A 24185-nucleotide genomic window follows, 5' to 3' on the forward strand; every position below is an offset into this window, starting at 1 on the left:
AAACAAACAGGAAACTCGAGGGTTGCGATCAAGTCACTCTTTACTCTTCTCTTTTCCGTAATGGGCAGATCTATAGCCTCTAAGTTTTTATTACTTCTTTGTCCTTTGGGTGTGGTAGCCGAAGTTCATAAGGATATTTCCAGTTTCTGGTCACATAAAAGCCGTCGATATTTTGCTATTTCCTTTGCCACATATTTATGTGCCATCCTCATACCTGCCGGAGGACAATCGTGAGACTCTAGGTTAAGTCTTGTGTTCGAAGAGAGGAGGGACGTGTGGTACAGCCAGCTGAAATGACTTCAACTCGGAAGTGAAGGAATATAGATGGAAAGATATCAACTCATGTCAGGTATATGAATTGCTGGGGTACACACCCAGTACCAATTATAGATCGCTGGGGGACGCTCCCTACGTGAGTTATATGATGCTGGGGGACACTACCCTACGTCAGGTATATGATCCTGGGGGACACTACCCTACGTCAGGTATATGATGCTGGGGGACACTACCCTACGTCAGGTATATGATGCTAAGGGGAAAGGTATATGTTGCTGAGGGACACTACCCTACGTCAGGTATATGATACTTGGGTACTTGTCTAGGTCCACTTGTCTGTTGAGGCGAGCCCCATTCGATTTTCCCTTCCCTTATAACCTTGGTATCATCATCCAGAGACGTATTCAGCAAGGGAGTCCAATCCTTCTGGCGAGTCATGACGTAGATCAATGAAAGCGATGGTCCCAGAACAGACCCCTGCGGCAACGCCACTAGTGACCTCAACCCATTTGGGGAAGCTTTCTCTGATATGTGTCATTTTCTCCTTTGTGTGATTCTGTGATTACTATTTGTGTGTTACAGGGAGATGGGTTTTGAACTCGTGTTGCCTTTTATCTTAACCTTGTACCATGATTTCTAGTCTTGTGTATTCATGCACACACACACACCGTAGCCTCAGCCAGGTGTATGGGTAATAATTATTAATGATGATAATGATGATAATATAACAGTAATAATAATGAGCGTTTTAACGAATTAGGAAGACATTCCGCTGAAAATACGCAAATGAGATATGACAGGTATTTAAGAACTGTGTGTGTGTGTGTGTGTGTGTGTGTTGGCGTGTGTGTTTGTGTGGGCGTGTGTGTGTGTGTGGGCGTGTGTGTACGGCCTCCTAGCATGGTGGACATGTGGTAGTATCAACATATGCTCCTTTATAACTCTAACCCCAGCAAAGAGTACACCTTCCCCAGCATCGGACAACAGCGTTTCCAGCAAGTGCGGCAAGTCCATCAGCGCTGCACGGCCCTCAACACAACCAGGGAGCAGGTTCTAGCTGACGTGTGTAAGGACCGCCAGGTGAGGCCCCTCTTGCTCCTGCCTGAACGGGAGGGGAGGGATGGTGATGACTGACGAGAGAGAGAGAGAGAGAGAGAGAGAGAGAGAGAGAGAGAGAGAGAGAGAGAGAGATAGCCCAACCCAACCCCATAACCCGGCACTTCATATTTTTGCGAAATCGTCCGCCAAAACAGAGACAAATGGCGGTAATCCTAATCCTTTGTACAGCAGGAGGTGAGGGTGGCCGCCAGCCAGCCACCAGCCACCCAGCCACCCACCCGTCCCACCACCACTCACAACAAAAACAAAACCACAAGACCGAACTCGGTGGACATGTAGAGAAAACGATATACAAAAAGTTGATCATAAGTAAGACGAACTCGCCAAATAAATTGATCTCCCAGGGACACCGTTTAATGATGAAGGACCTAATAACACTATATTTAGACGCATCTTGATAAGTTTGAGTACCTGTAGTGAGTAATGAGCACCTGTAGTGAGTAATAAGCATCTGCAGTGAGTAATGAGCACCTTGTAATACAAACTTCGTACACTTGACAAGTGTTTAGGTGACAGATGTCAGGGGTTATGTATACTGTATCATAATGACTCAGACATCTGCTTATGAGCGTGTTTTACTGAGGTTACAGCAAGAAGCATTTCTTTTAAGCCTCCACTTGAGCAGAGTTAGTAGGTTTCGCTAGATGGCAGCCTGGATGTGGGGGTCTGAGTCCTTGTTAACCAGGTTAGGTGAGGGAGGCTGATCATCAACCAGGCTGGGGGAGGGAGACTGGGAGGCTGATCATCAACCAGGCCAGGTGAGGGAGGCTGATCATCAACCAGGCCAGGTGAGGGAGGCTGATCATCAACCAGGCCAGGTGAGGGAAGCTGATCATCAACCAGGCTGGGGGAGGGAGGCTGATCATCAACCAGGCTGGGGGAGGGAGGCTGATCATCAACCAGGCTGGGGGAGGGAGGCTGATCATCAACCAGGCCAGGTGAGGGAGGCTGATCATCAACCAGGCCAGGTGAGGGAGGCTGATCATCAACCAGGCCAGGTGAGGGAGGCTGATCATCAACCAGGCCAGGAGGGGAAGTTGGCACCGTAACATATCCAATGTTCTGTCCTCCAGGAAAGGAACTCCTCCACAAGTTCCTAACTCTGCCAACTGTAAGTTCTTCAGTTGTCATACACCTTGTTGCTTAATCTAATCATCGTTCCTCAACCACTGTAAACAGTTCACTTAACATGTAAACTGTTGAATAATTCACTCGCCGCTGCCCAGTCCTCGTTAGCATTTTCCTCATTACGTAACTTGTAATTCAATCATTGAAGGGGCGCCCCCTCTGTCCCTGAACCCGTCGTCCACTCTCGTATATCCTCTTTTGCGATACCGCCCAAAGGATGCACCCTTAAGTCGCCACTCCTGCGAAAAAATCAGTCAGCCAACCCCAACTTCATCCCACTGAAAAGCCAACCCCCACCCCATTCCCACTGATTAGCCAACCCCAAGCCTCATCCCACTAGCCAACCCCCAGCCTCATCCCACTAGCCAACCCCCAGCCTCATCCCACTAGCCAACCCCCAGCCTCATCCCACTAGCCAACCCCCAGCCTCATCCCACTAGCCAACCCCCAACCTAATCCCACTGATCAGCCAATCCATAAACCCCTCCCAATGATCAGCCAACCCCCAACCCATCCCACTGATTACCCAACCCCTTCTCACTGATTTGCCAACCCCCAACCTCGTCCTACTGATCACCCAATCCATGAACACCTTCCAATGATCAGCCAACCCCCAACCTCATCCCAATGATCAGCCAATCCCCCCTAACCCCATCCCACAGTCATCAGTAAACCAACACCAGGCATCTGTAGGCTCTCTCACTCTCTTATCTTTCACCGCTTTACCTCCCCTGTCCAACCCCTTCCATTCTCCCAACCATCCAATTAGAAGAAAGATACACGGGTGGGTGGTGGGGGAGGATTGGGAATATTAGTGGGATGGGGAGGTTAGTGGGACGGGGAGTGAGTCTCACCCTCCCCGAGGTTGTTTACTCTGCTCCCCGCAACACAACCAGGATATACGACCACCAGATATCATTGTAAGTAATGATTTACTAGCCTCCCCTAATCGCCCCGCTGTGCGCCGGGTCCAGCTGATGGGGAGATAAAAGTGCTGTCGTTGCTGTTAGAGTCCTTCGATACCCACTTGTGGTATAGTGTGGTGGTTCCTGCCACCAGGGAGCAGGGCAAGGGTCATTCAAGGTACCGTCCAGCACGCTCGATCGGTGTGGTAGCGGCAGGTCCTTCTGTCTCCTGGGGTAGTGGTAGTCTGCCAGGTCTTCTGTCAGTTGGTGGTCTGCCCGTTTATCAAATGATGGCGGGTCATACCGTTTGCCTGGTAATTACTTACCATCCGTTTGTCTGGTAGTGGCTGGTATGTCAGTTTGTCTAGTAGAGGTAGGTTTATCAGTTTGTCTGGTAGTGGTAGGTATGGCAGTTCGTCTGGTAGTGGTTACTGTGGCATTTTGTCTGGTAGTGGTTACTGTGGCAGTTTGTCTGGTAGTGGCTGGCATGTCAGTTTGTCTGGTAGTGCCTGGTGTGTCTGTTTGTCTGGTAGTGCCTGGTGTGTCTGTTTGTCTGGTAGTGGTGGGTATGGCAATTTGTCTGGTGGAAACAGATTTGGCCGCTGGTCTAGCAGCTGCTGGTCTGGCCGTTGGGTCTAGTGGCTGCGGGTCTGGCCGTTGGGTCTAGTGGCTGCGGGTCTGGCCGTTGGGTCTAGTGGCTGCGGGTCTGGCCGTTGGGTCTAGTGGCTACGGGTCTGGCCGTTGGGTCTAGTGACAGCAGGTCTGGCCGCTGGTCTAGTGGCTGCGGGTCTTGCCGTTGGGTCTAGTGACAGCAGGTCTGGCCGCTGGTCTAGTGGCTGCGGGTCTGGCTGCGGTAGGTCTAGACGCATACCTTCGCTGCCACCGTCATTAAGACGCCCGTGAGCCTGCCGCCAGCGGCGCCGCCTGGGTGTCAGGATAATACTCATTTCACATACATTATATTCCTGTCCTTTGGCTTCCCTCAGAGGCCACTGTCCACGAGTGCGATGAGTGCGGTAATAAACCTCCATTACGAGGGTGAGGTAAGGGGTTCACGCAAGTGACGGAGGTCGCGGAGCCAGAAGCGGGACACGGTAAGGGCGGGGCCCCCACCAAGCCGCCCGCCTCTATATGGTTCACCATATTTATAGCCTAGAGCTGCCCTGGAGAGATGCCTTTCCTTGATGGCGGTGGCCGCTCTACTGCTCCTCCTGCTTGGCAGTGACTCGCGGGACGGGACCTCGATGTTTGCGCAGGAAAAGAAACGGATTTTAAAGAAGCTGAGGGCGTTAAGAGAAGGGAAGGGTGTTTGGGGAGAGAATATGATGCCCAAGGACAGCGTAGATGTCTCGTTTAGGATAGGATGTCAGGAGAAGGTCAGGATACTTGAAGGTGGGATGGAGCGTCTAGGGAAATGTGTCAATGGCATGTGAAGAACGAGTTTCGGGTTATGAAGTTGTTTGTGTGAGGGAGGATCAGTCAGTCATTCGCTCAGGAAATGTCCCTCATGGAAAAAAAAAGTTTCAGCTATCAAAATACCTGTGACAGACACTGCCCTGCTTGAAGACCTCCTAGAAAGTGTGTGCGCGCGTGTGTGTGTGTGTGCAATCACCTTTTTATGTAGGGTACAAGGATAAATTTCTACACCAGTCTTTGGAACCATCTTTATCATACGGCATTTATCTACCTTTGCATAGCGTCAGCACAGTCATAAAGTCACCCCTCGGCTAACGTCATACACCGCAAGTCTGATAATAAGAATGTACTTTTCCACATAACTTTGAATACGTTTCTCATTTAGCTTCTTGTTGTGGTCTATCGGTGTTCCATCTCTGCATCTCTCGCGAGGGACCTTTTCACTGCTGACATCATCAAACTGGTTTAGAAACTTGAAGGTTGTTATTAAGTCACCGTCTCCTCACATGGAGGGCAAAATTTATGGACTCTGACCTCTCACTGCAACTCAGCTCTATCAGTTCGAGTCCCATCTTTGTTGTCCTCCTCTAGACTTTCTCTAACAGATCAGTCCGATTCCTTAAGTACTCTAAGCAAACGTGAGAAGCATATTTTGAATTCCTTCTATGTTGTGAAGACTTAGCTGAACATTTTTTTTTCCATGCACTTTAAAGGAATTCCAGTATTTCCTCAGATGACAGAGTTTGTCTCCCAAGTCTCTTTGATACGCAGTCTTGCATCTTGTCTTTATGTAGGTGACATGCGTGTAGAATCATCGTCACTATGTCCCATTCTCATCACTTTGCATATACTCGGGTTGACTTTCATCAGAGGTGTATCAAACCAACACTGGAGTCTGTATAGGTCCCATTGTAACTAAGGGCCAAGTCAGGGCCACTTTACGCAGTAACAAGAGTAGTTCTCTTACAAAAATAAAGCCTTGTGACTGGTCGGTCACAATTACAGGTAGGTAAAGCTGAAAAGGTGATGCCCGCAAGAAGAACACGCAAAAAAGAATGTAGGTATTTTGTATGAAACATCTTTCTCAAGAGCTCGGGTGGATTCTGAGGGCCGCCTTGCCACAGGTCAGTAACAAAAGATAAGTTCTCAAATGGTGTTACCCGCGAGCAAACAGAGGCGCGCCGGGCCTCGAACACTGACCACAAACACCCAGGCAGTTGCGTGGCGCCGCCCCGTCAACTTTTCCCTAATTGCATTACCAAGAAGGTAAGCTCAGTCCATTGTAGACTATACCTGTTACAACATCGTTTACAGCGTGTCCTATTTAGTTGCCGGTCCTTCAGTGTTTAACCCTAGCTATTAAGACGTGCCTGAGCAACAACATTTAAGCGCCTGCACACCAGCCTGCTTGCTTGCTGGTCCATGCACTAAGGCACCGCCCGTTCTCCCCACTGCTTATGGTCATCCAGCTGCATTTATGCACGTGTCAAGACGCCTCGTTAACTAAAACAAGCTTCACCATTTTCTCCAGCCCGACTCTTTGTGTTGCCTTAGCGTTTATCATATCATAAATTATTAGATCTACCTGCTATTGGAGAGTAGACGTTACTGGGCATCAGTCAGTGCCAGCGGACACGAACCAATATGTCCCGAGGCGACCTTATGGAGCAATGTGGAGAAGCGCGACAAGATCAGCGCCAGTAAGGGTATGAAGAACATACCATACATCACCTCCCCACACTCTCTCATAGATATGGTGCCCCACATCTTCCCTTTGTTAGTCGACCTCTTCTACACTGGCATCGATCAAAGTAATTACGCCACTGTCTATGACCATTAGAACAAGTTAATGTCGTCAAGGATGATAGAGAACATCTTCGGACATGTTCCTGAAGGTAGGAGTTGTGTTCGGATCAGTAAGCAAACGCTGGAGGCAGCTCGGGTCGTCCCCAGGCCAGACCCCCGGGGTCCACTGTGGATAGGGAAAAGTGTGTCACACGTCAGGTGATGCCTTGGTGACCAGGACGTGTCTGTCGGTGCCAACTCGAGCCCAAAGCCTCGGTGAGATCTGGGTATTCTGTAATACAGTGAAGGGTGAGGCGTGTTGAAGCCCGGGAATCGCGAGTCAAAATAGCGGACCTGGTTCTCCTGTGTGACCCAGTACTTAGCTGAAGCAGAGACATACCTTCACTTCGTTACTGGACTTTGATTTCATCGAGAATCTATTAGAAAACAAAAAGTATTTTTGGAAAAAGAAGACTTAATTTGAACTCCTTCGGTGCCTGTACCACATGTGTGGCTCATGGCACTACTCGAAGTTGTGAGGGTATGAGAACATGAGATGTCTTCGGTCACGTCTGGAGGTGTCTACTACTTTAATAAAGCACATACGGCTCTCTCGACTGCTCCTCGTATATGAGGACGACCTTACCGGACACCTCGCGCTGGGTGTTTGAGGACGACCCTCCCGGGCACCTCATGCTGAGTGTGTGAGGACGACCTTACCAGACACCTCATGCTGAGCGTGTGAGGACGATCTTACCAGACACCTCATGCTGAGCGTGTGAGGACGACCTTCCAGGGCACCTCATGCTGAGTGTATTTTCCAAAAAAAGAAAAAGAAAAGCAGAGTGAGGAGCATATCAAGAATTCTTTTCTCGAAGGCCCAGTCGTCTGTTCCTAACGCTACCTCTCTATGGCAGGAAAGATGAACATGTGGTACTAAGATGGTTGTCAATACTGTTTCTCTAACTGTTTGTCACCAGTTGTCTGCTTTACTGGAAGGTAATGAATTACTTCTGGAGTGTAGACAGTTTATCATCTTGAGTGTAGATAGTTGATCTTCATCCTGATTGCAGACAGTCTATCTTCGTCTTGAGTGTACATATTTAATCTTCATCTTCAGCGTAGATAATCAATCTTCACGTCGAGTGTAGATAATTCATCTTCATCTTGAGTTCAGGTGATTTATCTCCATGTCGAGCATCGATAGTTTAATCTTCATCTTTAGTATAAATAGTTTTATCATCTTCACCTTGAGCTTGGAGAGTCTATCTTCCTCATCTTAAGATTTCAGACTCTGAAGAAGGATTTGGGCACGATAATCCGTTGATACGAAGAGTAAACTGAAGACGTCAACTCCATCACTCGAAAATGAATGCGTCCTCGACTCGCGTATGACACGTTTAAAACTCCACTTGACTTTTCAATTGTTGCCAGTCCGAGAGGCAAACCATCACCATCCACCACTACATGTGACAGGAGCAAGTGTTACCTTTTTGGCTAACTTCTTGGCACAGATTCATGGGGCAACCCTCGGGAAGGAAGGCATATGCATATGTACCTGGAGGACGAGCGTCACCTGCACAGCTTCGTCAGGTCTGGGGACACGACGAACATTTGTACTTTAGCGTTATGCCTGGCTATAATGCTAAGGGGTGCCAATGTACACCCAGGGGCTGGCTTTAGTGGCAAGGGAGGTGGTGTGGCTGGAGTAATGTGGTAAGAGGAGGGATGTGTGTTGTTCTCTCTCATATGGCGAGGATCCTGGCACTACGGGAGAAGCTCCAGCCCATACAGTGAACATTCGCGAGGGCTGGACCCACTAATGACATTTACAACTTTCTTTTCCCTCTTTTTTGCTCTTAAGTTGGGCTCATTCTCAGGGAGTCACGGTATGGTCAATGAGATGGGAATGAGGATAATCTATCCCTGTATAATCGTCATGCCTGGGGAACTGTAGGGAGGGACTGGATCACTGTGAGACCACCGTCTTGAAGCACTGTATGGGTCATGTTATTTGAGCTATGGTACACAGGTTGTTGTATGACTGTGGTACGTAGATGACTATAGGGTCGTGATAGCTGGGTCACTGTAGGGTCATGGTATGTAGATTAGTCTGCAGGGTATTTCTTTCTTTCTTTTCAAACGTATTTCAGATATAATACTTTATTTATCACACTGCCCAGCGTCACCTACGTTATCAGGTACATCAACCATATAAACTGAGTAGAATGGTGTGATTCTGCCTGGTTTTATGAACTGTTTTGAGTGTAAGGTCCAACAGGCACTCTGACAGAGCGAGGCAATTTAGACTGTTCACACCAAGAGCATCTCGTAACATGTAAGGCATCACGGACACTAACTTGTCTACGTTTTCTGTTTTCGACTCAATGTTAGTCCAGGATCACAAGGCTTTAGTATATAGGTATCGTCACTAGCAAGCAACTATAAGTGTCTCCCTCCCTCACTCCTGTAGTGAAGTTATCATGTTATTTCCCGGGGAGTTTTGACGGATATGTTCGTAAAGATATCATCACACCTGACCTTTGATCCCAGGAGACCATGAATGATAACCTGAAGGGAACGTGTGGCCAAATTTTTCCCAAGCTGCAGACGAAGGTTTATGCTCTTGTGTGCCAGTTTGAAATTATTGACAACATGAACCGGTTGACATAACCCCATGCGCTAAACTGTGTAAGCTTACTGATTAAACAGAACAAACAGACTACACAGAAGAATGAATATAATTCATATAACTCAACAGCAGAGGTTCACCTCGTAGACTATGTACATACTACTTCAACTCATTGTACTTAGGTGTGTTTCATTACCAACTCGTCATTACCTATTTGACGGTACGGGGAAGGGGTAGATGAAGTGGTAGACGGAGGACCTCATAATCCAGTTTCGGTAAATATCCCACAAGAGGTATAAACATTATCATATATACACACCAACATAGCCTCACCACATCACATTATCATATATACACACCAACATAGCCTCACCACATCACATTATCATATATAAAGACGTCTATCAACATAGCCTCACCAGATCACATCATCGTATGCATATTTCATTGATTTTCCTGTTCTAGGATCTTCGTCAGTGCTCGTGTCAGCACTTGCAATGGCCACTATATACATCATCTGCACTACAAAAGCCATATAAATTATACAAACTGGAGCCACTGACCGTCATAATCCGGCCTACCCGGGATCTCCAGCACCTCTCGGCCGCTACGGCCACTATACACACTATATAAACTATATACACTATACACTATATAAACTATATACACCATACACTATATAAATTATATACACCATACACTATATAAACTATAGCCACTGACCGACATAGTCCGGAGTGCCCAGGATCTCCCGCACTTCCCGGCCAGGCGTCAAGACCCGCGAGATCTCGAAGTCGCACAACTTGACGGCGCAGTCTGGGAACTCCCCCATCAGCACCAGGTTCTGCGGCTGTTGGAGAAGAGGGAGAAATGTTGGTGATAACACAACTCATCAGCACCAGGTTCTATGGCTGTTGGTGAAGAGGGGGGAGTGTTGGTGAGATATTGTTGGTGATAATATTACCATCGGATCCAGGTTCTGTAGCTGTTGGAGAAGAGGGCGAAATGTTGGTGAGATATTGTTGGTGATAATACTACCATCGGATCCAGGTTCTGTGGCTGTTGGAGAAGAGGGAGGAGTGTTGGTGAGATATTGTTGGTGATAATACTACCATCGGATTCAGGTTCTGTGGCTGTTGGAGAAGAGAGAGAAATGTTAGTGATATTGTTGGTGATAATGCTACTACCATCGAATCGAGGTTCTGTGGCCGTTGGAGAAGAGGGAGGAGTGTTGGTGAGATATTGTTGGTGATAATATTCCCCATCAGCACCGTTTATAATACAATAAATGAGCACATCTGCAAGGACGTAGGCTGTTTGGTGAACCCTTCCTGAAGAACATAGACTCAGCAGGAGTGCCGCCCATCTGGAGGAACGTGTAAGACATAAAGATCAAGGTATCATAACAGGTCATAAATGATCATCAAAACTTCAGAATAATCAAACCAGATAAATGATAAATTGAGGTGTTGTTGCCAGTGACATACATAGTTCAATATCCCAAACATCAAATGTGTTTCCAGTATGACGCTCAAGTTGACGACATGTGTCTTAGATGATTTAAAGAAAAGAAAATTAACCAGCAGGCATATCTGTCTTATTCTCCAGCCTCCGCCGGATGAAGTAGATTCACAAGACTGGAATCCATATGAACAGCTGGACTGGTGAAAGGATCACTTCACTGTTTCCTCATAGTGGCTTAATATTACTAGTGGTCAGTTCTTGGTCTGCCATATGCTCTCGCAAAGTCGTTCGCTAGATGCTTGTGAGGGCAAACGGTAGCACGGTCGGTAGAGAGATGCTTGGGTCTGGTGTGTGTGTGTGTGTGTGTGTGCCACTTTTTACTGCACATGTAATATACTAGCTGCCCAAGTAGCTCCTGGATGACGTCAGCGTTGTACCGAAACACGTCATGCGTGTCTGTACGGCGAGTATGCGTGTAAACATAACAATCAGTGAGCAAGGTTATATACAACCATCACAACCAAACAGCTAAGCTCGTTTTACAACGTTGAGTTAACGCTGAGTGGTTCTGCAACATCTCCCTTAAGGCAGAACTGCCTTAACATTCGAAGTAACGGAGCAACCCTAGGGACATTTGAGGGTTGGCACGTTCTTCTCTCGCCTCCCGCCAGTACACAACTCTTCCTCAAGGTTGAGAGATGGTTTAATTTATGCATAATTTAGTCCCGCCCATCGAGCTGCCTAGCCCAGCCCCACGCGGAAGTGGCCCCTCCTGGTGCACGGTTCTCTCTGGGTAACTAACCAATACTTGATCATCAATGCGTCCTGTGGACCCGACCAATGAGGAATATCAAGAGCATTTTGCCATTCTTCTATTTTTGTTGCTGAAGAATATTGACTCTACTGGAACTATGAAAGATGACGATATAACAGAACGCTATATCATCTAAATCAAGTAGTTCACACAAGGACATTAATTGGTTTGATGAATTCGTTTTTGTGTATGTTTATTTCAGCATCTTCTTTGTCAAGTTCGAGTCAAGTATAGAAGTCTTCTTCTAGGCAAAGCTTTTAAATGAAAATAGAATATATCGGGGAGAGAGAGAGAGAGAGAGAGAGAGAGAGAGAGAGAGAGAGAGAGAGAGAGAGAGGAAAGTTATGTCTCATATGTAAGGAAAAACAAGCTAGGTTTAACCTGGCTACTTCATGAAACAAGAGTAAGACTAGCAAACCTGAAGAGAGTGTTGTATAATGGTTCTGGGCGTCACTTCAACGCATCTTGAGTCAGGGCGCTAATACCTCCCTGGGTGGCTGTTGTCCATGTTAAGAATGACACCCTTGTAACAAGGGCCTGAGCTCAACTCCTGTGACTGTACCATAGGAAGGCCTGTTCTCCAGCACCACCATATGGCTCTTATGAGGTTTATTTCGAGATGCAAAATGTGACCATATACTTAAGTCTTTCTGTTCTTTTTTAGAGTGACATTCATGGCACGGGCAAAACATGCCTCAGTCCAGACCACCTTAGGTCAACTTAAAGAAAGTAAAAGAACTTGAAAGTTAAACAGTGCACTGCAGGTAGTTGAGACCTGACTTCTAAAGGTAGAAAGGTTATATGAAGAGAGGAAAACAAAAGAAGGAAGAGAATTCCACGGCTTAGCCAGTAGAGGAAAGGAGGAGGTATCATAACAGCCAATCCTCGAAAAGCTGATCTCCACACAGAAATTGGGGAAGTAGCATGGGCTAATCTGGTAGAGATTTCATCATGGATCAGTCCGATGAAGTTCTTGGCATGGATCATCCAGGTGAAGGTCTGGTCGGTGATGAGCCTGGCGCGGTTGTACTTCAAGTATTTCATTATAATACAAAGGAAACGTCACTGACTAGACCTGAATAGGTGGGCAAAGCTGAGGCTAACTAATTGGTTACAGGTCTGAATGGCTGCTGGTATGAGCAACTGCATGTCTGGTTGGTTGATTGGCCATAGGTCTGAGTGGCTACAGGACCAAGTGATCAAGTGCCCACTGATGTCACGTCGCTCCCTATACCACATTGATCCAATTCATTCTATCCCGTGCACGCCTTTCACCCTCCTAAATGTTAAGGCTCCGATACCCCATAGCCACTTTTATGCTTCTGACTCCTCCTCGGTCTTCCACGTACCCCTTGCTTCGTCCAGTTATAACCCATTGATCCTCTCATTCAGTCTTTCTAAACTCATCCTCTCAATATGTCTGAACCATTTCAACAATCTGAGTGTCCTTACTGCCGAGCCTTATCTTAATTTCAAACAAGAACGATGAGAATATAACGTTCAGGGTCTAAAAGGAGTAGGGCATGGCCTTGTATCACAGGTATAGTACGGACACCCTACCATGATGGAGTGTGACACAGTATGACATACTACAGTGAGGCTCTGAGTAAGGGATGGGGGACAGACCACCCGTCGCCAGCTGCCAGGGCTGGTGCCAGGAACACCGTGACCCACTGATGCACATGCCAGACAAGAACCATCTTAGGAAGGCTTAAGGTACACCTTACTTCCCGTTATTTCTCCACCAATATACACTCGTCCCTCTCTCCCATGTACACACTCACTAACACCCTACGGTCCTCTTCTCTCCATACGCAGACTCCTCCTCACCCTACACTCTCCCTTTACCGGCATACACTCACCCCATACTTCCCCCACTCCCAAATACATCCTCTCTTTCTCCTTACCCCACACACTCCCCTTCCATACACTCTCCCCTGTCACCCCACACACTCCTCTCCTTACACACACTACCCGCTTCCATCTAGCTGCATTCTTCCCCTCACCCTACGTGTTCGTTCATACGTAATTTCCCTCATTATCACCATCACCATTAACTGACTAGTCATTAGCTACCGGGTATGTCTTGTCCTCTTCTATAGTGACATGCGTCTGCTATCTGAGGATCTGAACTAGCCTCTCGATCGGGTTTACAACCGAGCGGTTGATAAGCACGGTGTCCCACAAGAGCAGCTCCCAGAACGATGCCCAACAGACACGAGCCCCAGGACAAAGTTGTGCACAAGAACAGGTCTCAGGACGGTGTCCTACAGGAGCTGGTCTTAGTTAGGATGGTGTTCTGAAGGAACATGTCCCAGGAGGGTCTCCTACAGGAGCGATACCAGGGCGAAGCTGTACAAGTACAGGACCCAGGACGGTCTCCTACAGAAGCTGGCCTTAAGATGGTGTTCTACAGGTCTGTTTATCTTTTCCTTGATTTGACTTCGAAGTCATGTGTACTACCACAGTGCAAGGAGGACCCAACGAGCCTACCAGCCACATATGTGAGGAGTGAGTACGTCTTTGTTACAGACTACTGACGGAGAGAGACAGAGACTTAACGCACTGATGGTGGGTATGGACGTTTAGGGTCAACATAGGCTGTGGCAACCACCACAGGTCTTACTTCAGTAAACATGAAAGATATTTGGAACGTCTTCTGCAGAGTGAAAAATTTCTTTCGTTATGTCTTTTCTGAATAACGAGGTAATTCGTTACTCAATGCAACGTTAATGTCAATATTTAATTCAATACCAATCACCAGCACAGGAGGTGGTGGGACTATATTAACATATGTTTGAGTACGAATCTGTAGGCGGACCGGAATGTGATGTTAAGACGCATACACTCTGCTGAAGACCTTAAGATGAACCTTTGTGGTGATCACTTCAGGTGTCAAAGTTTTGTATATATGCTTGAGGTGAAAAGTTGTCGTGTGTGGATTATGTTCAAAGGCCGTAGTTAAATCAACATTTTAGATTCACCAGGACCTGTGTTATCAAATTAGATTTTTAGATATCTGCTATGAAACTGATATCGCATAGCCTTAAAGAATATATGACGCAAATATACACCTGAGAAGAAATTCCTTCTCATAAATGTTTAACATATGAAGGCGTTTCCTGGTGTGACCATATAAATCGCCTGCTGGGTCACCTGAGCTCAGGCCTCAGAACAAACCCCCCCGACCAGATCATATAAAGTTCATCTGCTGGAGGCTCCTCGAATAATGGACGGGTGGTGGTTCCTTATTCTTCTAGAAACTGTTCCTTTAAGTTCTCGCGTTGCAGTCGAGGCTCCACCCTCTCTCATGAGGTGGCACATATAAGGACATTCTGTGCATAGACTACGTGACCACAACGAGACTCTCCCGGTGTTTGTCATTAGGTTACTTTGTCCTCTAGTTGCCTGGCCACATCCACTTGATACACTGGTATGAGCCCACGTAATCCTACTCCTGACTCTCCTTGTGTGGAACGAGAGGACCTAGAACTCTAGGCAGCTCCTCCTGCCAGCGTCTAGGTGGGCTAATGTTAAGAAGCAACTTTCCACTACTGCCCCGAAGACAGTGCTATGCTCCTCCCGTGACGGAGGAGGGATGGTGCTTCTCATCCAGGTCAAGCCATTTGTTCAAGTCTAGGTCAGCCCCCTAAGCCACCCACCAGCCACTTGTCACCTCCATTCCCCCACTCAGATCAGAGCCTAGGTCACCTCGCACCTTCCGCTGAGCGCAAGTTATACAGAACATCCCACCAGGTCCAGGTCACCACCATTTCCTCACCAAGCCCAGGTCACCACCCTTTCCTCACCAAGCCCAGGTCACCACCCTTTCCTCACCAAGCCCAGGTCACCACCCTTTCCTCACCAGGCCCAGGACACCCTCTCGCCCTGCAGGGGTGTGGGAGGCTGCACTTCCATAAGGTGTCGCTCTCCGCCCAGTATGCGACAGGTGAGGTCCATTGTGGGATAAAGGGAGTGGCGATGGCTGGCCAGGGTTGGTCTTCTCTAAGACCGTCCTTCCTCTTTATACTGGTGACGAGGGAAGGGCCTAACTGAATGTGGCGAGCGATGATCCTCCATATTGTCACAGGCGACATGGGAACGTCAACCTGGCTCGTGATGAACGAGGAACCTTTATTTATGTCCGTAGATCTATATCTAAGATCGGCAAGTACACGTCTGGGATGGCCCATACTTGTCCAATTTCTTTGCTCGTCCAGGATGGTCTATATACGTCCAGAATGGCCTGTACACGTTCATGATGGCCAGTGTGCATGTCAAGGATGGCCTATACAAGTATATGGAACTGCCTGCAAATGCTCAAGGCGACCTGTGCACTTCTTGGATGGATTGTAAAAGCCTAGGACAGCCTCAAAGACTCTTGGGTGTAACTCCTTGCTGCTACTGACGAAGGTTCTCTGGCCTACCATTGGTAAGGAGGGAACAGTCAGTTGATACTAGCCGATGAACCGGGCGGTGTTCTGAGATGACAAGATGGTGTCTTTCATGTGAGTCAAACTGGACGTTCAGCGTAGAAGGATCGGTACAAGAGCACATGCTATTTTTTTTTTCATATAAAGGAGAGAGTGGAATGAGGGAAAAACACATGCTGGACTGACCCCTGCATTAACATGGTGAGGTAATGTAAACCTTGTGTCAGTGTGTGTGTGTGTGTGTGTGTGTGTGTGTGTGAGAGAGAGAGAGAGAGAGAGAGAGAGAGAGAGTCAATCAATCTTTTCCCAAGTCATCCTTTGCCACAGCCAAACCACCCATCTATCCAGCCATATATCACCAAACCCTACAAAATCTACGTCCACAATGTTCTCCTTCATCTCCCCGAGACCTTGATCCTAACAAAAGTTCTAATCCGGACACCATTCTTCCTCTTGGTCAGAATTAACCTCAATATTTCGCAAGCCTTCGAGACCGTCACCTCCCCCAAGTGGTTTCTCTAGCTCATGGACGCCTGCTCTCATACGGGCGACTTCTGTAGAGGAACTGATCGATCTTCCCTATACAACTACAAGTCATAAGAACTGCTGCAGTCGAACAAGTTCCTCATCTTACGCCAACTTTTCCCTTGCTCTTCGTTCTCTCATTTCCTCTCGGTAACTCTGGCGAACTTTCCCACCGATGCCTCAGAGCCTTTGACAGAAGTTTGTTATAAGAACATAAGACGTGAGGACACTGCAAGAGGCCTATTGGCTAAGCACACCACACAAACTCAGTCTCTGTTTTATATCGAATGTTTCCAGCGGCCTCAGTCCATCTGCCATCATAACACTGCCCTAAGTGTACCTTCGATTCTCAGGTCTGATCTCGCACTATACCATGGACAAAGGCTAAGCATATAAAATTCACCGTTTAGATAAGTCAATGACACTAACTACCCCAACCTCTTATAAAAAATAATGATAACCATTCCTCCTTACCTTCTCATCTGAAAGACTTTCTAACTCGACCCCTTCACCCACATCGACATCCTTGGGCTAACCATAAACCACAGACGTTTCTGGGATCCACAGATCTCGGAACATACAAAAAAAAACAGAGAGAAATAGAGATGCCTCGCCTTTTTTTCTTTCTCCTCACGCGTTTCTTATTCATGTTCCTGTGTGGTGTATCCTGCCAGTGACGTGGTCGTTGCTGAAGCCGTATTGGTTGTCGCTGTCACACAGAATAATCTACCCATACCCAGAGACGAGTTGTCCAAACTTCCAAAACCTTTCTTTATAGAACTCCATTCGACAGCTACACGTAGGATGTGCGACCAAGCCTTCACTTCCAGCCTTTCATCCTCCCCATATCTGTCTACGTCGTGTCCCCTCTTTCTTCACCTTATCTTTGAATTCACGTTTACGGTCAATCCTTCGGTGGAAAGGAGTGCAGCCCGCCTCCCTGGTCTGTAGAGCAGTTGTGCTTGTTCTTACACCGTCAAACCTCACCCATACACACATATATGCTCGCTTCAGTTCTCGTCTGTGGATTTCCCTCCCCAAACAAAATCCCCGTTCCATATTGAGCCTCTACAAGTTCTTGATTATATACAGACCTATTTCATCGTTCCTCATAAGCCCCAAGACCACGTTTTGGTTGTACTCAAGGCCGTATGTCAATAGCATCGGTGTGTTTTCGTCTTCAAAGTATTCTTCTCTTATCTTTAAGTCGTGGAGAAATCAAACAAATGGAAGTATCAACGCATAGTTGATGCTATCAACGCTGAGGTAAGTGCGTATACATCCCTCTCCTTACGGTAAACGTTGCCTTACTCGGGCAGGGTCCACACCGGAGCTCCAACAGGTCAGTTGCCCGAGCCATAAAGAGGGTGAGCTGGGACCAGTGTTCTGTCCAGGGTATGTCCGCATGGTGGCACCACCATCATCATCATCCCTGTAGCCCACAACCATAACATTGAGGGGAAAGGAAGGAGGAGGAGGAGGAGGAGGAGGAGGAGGAGAGAGGGTAGAGGAGGAGGAGGAAGAGAGAGGAAGACTCGAGGCTTGCAAGATGGTGAATGGTGGGGGAGAGGAATATTGACACGAAGTTTCGACGAGAGAGACGCGGTGGTGAAAATAGAAACGTTGAGGGTTGGGGTAGAGATGCGGTATGATACGAGGCTACAAAGATGGTCATTATCAGCGATCTCTATAAGCTGGATAGAGGCTGGCCGTGTATAGCAGTTGGCCATTAGCCCTGGGCTGCGGGAACACGCTGCCCCCTCCAACCTGCCATAAAACAGACAACTAAGGTAGCGGCAGCTCAACCCTGCCAGATAACACGTGCATTATCACCTGAACAGCTTTATCTTGTGACAGTAAATGGAAGTGTGACCAGCAGTGGCGTGACAACTGCTACCTCCTCCAGTAGGACTTGAGACCAGCAGGAGCGTGACAACTGCTGCCTCCACCAGCAGGACCCGAGAGCAGTAATGACGTAAGACTTAAGTCCACGACAAAGGAAATGGAATCTGCCCGAGGACAGTGGTCAGGTTGACAGATAGAAAACGAAGATTGGTATTACACTAAGACAAATCCGACTGGCCCAGCGTGTCGTGGGGTGCCACAAGGCTCAGCCCCGGGACTCATAATCTTCTGTGTCTATATCAATGACCTGGCGGCAAGACTCACGAAGAGAATTTCAAAATTCATCGATGCTGCGAGATAAGAAATATAGGATCATCTGCCAAAGGGTTGAAAGAGTTTTAAACAAACTGATGGAGTGGTACCAGAGCCATGGCAAGAAGACCAAATGTAGACAAATGCAAAGTAAGTGATATATATATATATATATATATATATATATATATATATATATATATATAGATAGATAGATGCCGGAGTGGGTCCGAGTTCCCTCCCAATATACCCAAAAAGGAAATAGAAAATACGTTATAACACACACACCCGATCACTAGAATAACTCGTAAAAGCGCAGTGGATGTAATAATCAAGCTGTGACTATCTCTATATAAGTACTCACTCCGTACAGAAAATCATGCACGTAAAAGTTGATCAGTTGCCTCGACCCAACACCTCTGGGTACAGTAGGTCTTCCCTTCATGGGACACCACAACAACCTTCATTCTAGCCTTGTAACACCAGGTTACCTCTCCAGCCTTACACCTCGGGTCGGTCAGTTCACAAAGAGTGAGCTCCAGCCTAGCGTGGGAGAGGAACTCATTTCCAGGAGTGTGGAGGTTATGCCATCTGCTGACGACACACACACACACACAGTATTCCCAACGCACTCCCACGTTGCTCGGCGCATCCCTCCACTACACTCGTGATTACCTGATGAAACCAACACACACACACACACACACACACAGTGTCGTTGTCTTGCCATGCCATTCGACTGCTCTTTCATCTAGACGCCATTACTGCTTAAGTAGCTTCGGATAAGAGATTTAAAGAATCCGCAGATAGCGATCCTAAGCCCGTAATTACGTCCACTACTCGATCCACATCATCATCGGCTCTGACTAGGAAGCTTCGTCCTCCTCTGTTTTTACAGGATCACCTACTTATCTCTTGCACTGTGGAGATATCTCGTACGAAACGTTTCTGAATTCATCCTCAAAAAAAAAAAGACAACCAATTAGAAATAGCTGCCTCGTTCATTGAATCCCAGTCCACGCTTGCCAATGGATGAGATGCTAATGGGAGAGAATAAAACAATGTGCCATAAATTCCATCTAAACACCCCGTTACTTTAATAGGATCAAATTATCAAGCAAATTAGAGTGCAAATGATCTCAGCATCGTAGTTCGGGGATGCATCTCTGTGTTTATGTGCTTGGATTTGCACATTCCTCTGTTGTTATCGTATCTATTAAGTCGTTGCACATATCCTTACCTGACAATGACGTTGATCTTACGATGTTGGAAAGGTATCTCGCTCATGATGTGAAGGAAAGGAAGAGGGGAAGAAATTGTTTATGAGAATGTGAAAAATTCATTTTTCTTATAATACCGCGTAAATAAGAATCTTCATAATATATATATATATATAAGAAAGAAATAATATATATATATATATATATATATATATATATATATATATATATATATATATATATATATATATGTATATATCGTCCATCTATCTATTTATCTATCTATTTGTGAAACTATAACAAAGAGCGTGAGACTAAATCCAGCGATATACTTGACAATGATCATGATATTCTCATCGTTACTGTCAATATCAATTACTTCATTATGAACCAGAAGAGGATAACGAGACCACAGTTCTCTATGGGTCGACCAAAGAGCACGACTCGAGAAAGTCTCGGCCAGCTGGAGGAGACAGCATCCCTCCCCCACCCTAGCTAGTTACATGTCACCGTTCTTGATGTTATCTCGGGCGAGAAAAAGCAGTCTGACGCCTTGTGTTTATTTTCCAATACCTAATAGTGTTGACACTTTTGGTGCTCACACTTGGCGAAGCTGATAGCGCTCAGTGTTGCAGACGACCGAGATACAGACCTTAGTATTTCTTATATCTGGTGACACGATCCCCTACATGTTGCCTGTGGGTTTTCGAGATGGTTGAATGTTACTCGCTGTCAATAGGTATTCGACCTGATGGAGACCTGGTAAAGGAGGTCTTTTATCCCTAATATATATATATATATATATATATATATATATATATATATATATATATATATATATATATATATATATATATATATATACTGAGGCTTTCGCTTGTGCTATACCTGTCCTGCAGACAGGTATAGCAAATTTATACTGTTCATAGGACACACAGTGTCAACCTTGGGGCGCAATAAATTCTCGAATCCTCTTATTACTGGGCGAGGCTCTTTTGGCTTGAGAGGTTCGAGCCTGAGGTCCTCTGGTGGTGAGGGTGTGCCTCCCACCCACCCTGCCACCGGGAGCCTCCCCTTATGATGACGGGTGTCCCTCCCACTAACGCAGCCGCCACCTCCACCTCCCACCTGGACAACACCTACCCTCCCCGTCATACAGTGACCAGAACTCAAAAGACACCAACTCGTCCCTTAAGCTTAAGCTGGAAGCATGATGACCATAATGAGAGAAGAGTGTGGGCTTTTCTGATGCCCGTCTCCTCCCAGTAACAAGACCTCAGCACCTAGCTGGGTCCCGGCCATTTTGGGGGTCTATTTTTCTCATTTTTACGACTCTATAAACTGCTATCAGAAAGCTGTGGCGATGTTCCTCTTAGCATCAGCTCCCAGACTCGTCGCCCACACCAGCCACCGAAGCTCAAGCGCCTTTATGAACGCGCTTTATCGCGCCATAATCAAAGTCTTGTCGTTTTTGCAGTGACGCGAGCGAAGCAGAGGGATGAGAAAAAAGTGCCCAAATCTGAAGGCAAGTGGGAGGACGAAAAGAAGCTTGTGTGTCTGCCGTCTCATGGCGGGGTAGACTCCTCTATTCCATATAACATGAACACTTCATTGGTTCGCTTCTCTGTGATGTAGAGTGGAGTGAAATCTAACATAATATCACTAGAACACCAGGATTCGTAGCTGCTGCGATAGAATGCAGTTTGTGAGTATCTTACTCCAGAATAAGTGAATGTGTGCGCTGATATAGATTGCGGTTTGATGCTCTCTCATCCTCATTCGTCTGTATTAGCCGGGATTCAAAGTAGCTGAGGAATCAAGAGAATTCATCCTCCCAGAGTCTCAGCGTCTTTCAGCCAATAGGCACCAAGAGGAACTGTGGATCCAGGACGTCGAATGTTCTTTTCTTTTGCTGTTCCCTGATGCCCGCAGCGGATAATCCATAATCTCTCAGGTTTTCTACACACAGGTGTCGGCCAGAGTTGGGGCAAAATAGATATATATATATATATATATATATATATATATATATATATATATATATATATATATATATATATATATCTTTTATTATTATCATTATTATACTTTGTCGCTGTCTCCCGTGTTAGCGAGGTAGCGCAAAGAAAAGACGAAAGAATGGCCCAACTTACCCACATACACATGTATATACACAAACGCCCACACACACACATATACATGCCTATACATTTCAACGTATACATACACAGACATATACATATGTACACATGTACATATTCAATATGTAATGCACCGGAACCACAGTTCCCTATCCACATCCAGGCCCTACAGACTTTTTAATGGTTTATCCCAGACGCTTCACATTCCCTGGTTCAATCCACTGACAGCACGTCGACTCCAGTATGCATCATTCCAGTTCACTCTATTCCTTGCACGCCTTCTTACCCTCCTGTATGTTCAGGCCCCGATCGCTCAAAATCTTTTTCACTCCGTCCTTTCACCTCCAATTTGGTCTCCCGCTTCTCCTTGCTTCCTCCACCTCTGATACATATATCCTCGTTGTCAACCTTTCCTCACCCATTTTCTCCATATGTTCAAACCATTTCAACACATCCTCTTTTGCCCTCTCAACCACTCTCATTTCATTTCACACAACTCTCTTACCCTTTCATTACTTACTCGATCAAACCACCTCACACCACATATTGTCCTCAAACATTTTATTTGCAACACATCCACCCTTCTCCGCACAACCCTATCTATAACCCATGCCTCGGTAACCTGCAACCACAACACAGTAAACACCACATGTTTCGAGCGTTTCATGTTCCGAGGAAGCGAAGCCTCGTCGGTCGGGTCGCTCCACCGTTACTGTGGGCACAAGACGCAGAGTGAAAGGAAGAAAAGTAGACTCGTTCTTCAGGAAGTTTACGTGAGCAGTAGGAGCGAGACAGGAGCACTCTGTCATGACAGGTTACCGTCGAACCCTCACGCACGCCTGCACGCCCTCTGCTGTTGCTAAGGCTTTACGCCCGCGTCCCCAGGTGCGTCCGCAGGTTACCAGGGAAGCATACCTGCCACCCACTGACGGAGGCATTGCACTCGGCCCAGCTGGACTGGCCTTGCCTTGCGTCCCACCGCCGGCACGCCCACCTCACCCCACTCCCACCGCTCCTCAGCTGATCACATTTATGTACTGTGTAAAGGCAAATGGACCAAAGAGAATGCTCTTGATATAGAGATACACGTCAGTTGAGTGTATCTGTTGAGTGTATCTGATGAGTGTATGCGAGTGTGATGGAAAGGGAAGTGGCAGGCACAGAGTCGGATTGAAAAGCAACATGGTGGTATCGGATGTGTCGATCAGGTGTTCCATTTGGAGACTTTGTGTAGGGGAAATGAGAAACAGAATGGGGAAAGCATATGATGGGGTTGACAGAGATGCTTCTCGGAAGGTGTTAAGAATATATAGCGTGGAATGAGATCTACTAGAAGCAGTGGAGAATTGTTAGGCGCGTGTGCAAACAAGGAGAAAGGAGGGAGAGTGGTTGCAAGTGAAGCTGGGTCTGCGGCAAGGGTACGCAATGTAACCGTGGCTATTTAATCTGTAAATATATGGGATGGTGGGGGAGGTGTATGCGAGGGACCTGGAGACAGGGCTAGACCTGGATTCTGCTTGGTGTAGAGGGCCTGCTACTGGTTACGTTGAGAGGGCGAAAACCTTCGGAAAATCTGTAAAATCGTTAAAGGACGGAAAAGGCGTATAACCTTATTGAGGAGCTTCTCGTGGCGTGGATGTGGCATGGTATGTGGTGAGTGGCGTGGCTGTGTCTTTGAGGTATGTGGTCAGAACGTGGATACAGGCGGGGTATGTGGTGAGTGGCGTGGATGTGGGCGGGGTGTATGGTGAGTGTATGTGAGAGGAATGGGGTTGAATTGGTGAGTGTATACTGGAAATGTGATAAGTAAACCGGGTGGAAGTGATAAGTAATATTTTTGTGGGCGGAGTATAAGTTGATCATTGTGGGTGTGGGAGGAGGGTATGGTGCGTGGTGTGGGTGGGACATATGATGAGTGAGTGGTGTGGATGTTTGTGGGAGTGTGTGATGAATGGTGTGGGTGTAGGCGAGGGTACTGGGTGAGGGCGGGTGATGAGTGGCAGGTGCGTGAGTTGAAGAGGGAGGCTGTAAGGTAAATGATGAGTGGTTCTGACGCTAGTCTGATGAGTGGAGTGGGTGTGAGTTGAGATATGTGACGAGCAGTGTGGCTATAGACGAGGTGTGTAATGAGTTTTATGGCTGTGAGCGGCGTGTGGGACGACCTGTGGAG

At 46.9% G+C, this 24185-nt stretch overlaps 2 protein-coding genes across 3 annotated transcripts in view; one reads left to right on the forward strand and one right to left on the reverse strand.

The window, feature by feature from the left end:
* The window catches only part of sina (seven in absentia), a 271097-nt gene that overhangs the window by 62911 nt on the left and 184001 nt on the right, over positions 1–24185 (forward strand). The gene's annotated exons all lie outside the window — the stretch shown is intronic.
* The window catches only part of LOC139752132 (uncharacterized), a 203406-nt gene that overhangs the window by 39015 nt on the left and 140206 nt on the right, over positions 1–24185 (reverse strand). The window contains exon 4 of the mRNA XM_071668052.1: positions 9985–10111. Coding sequence (XP_071524153.1) covers positions 9985–10111 — 127 coding nt within the window. The remainder of the gene's footprint in view (positions 1–9984; positions 10112–24185) is intronic.

The sequence above is a fragment of the Panulirus ornatus genome, chromosome 12, assembly GCF_036320965.1.
Source record: "Panulirus ornatus isolate Po-2019 chromosome 12, ASM3632096v1, whole genome shotgun sequence".
Classification (NCBI taxonomy): domain Eukaryota; kingdom Metazoa; phylum Arthropoda; class Malacostraca; order Decapoda; family Palinuridae; genus Panulirus; species Panulirus ornatus.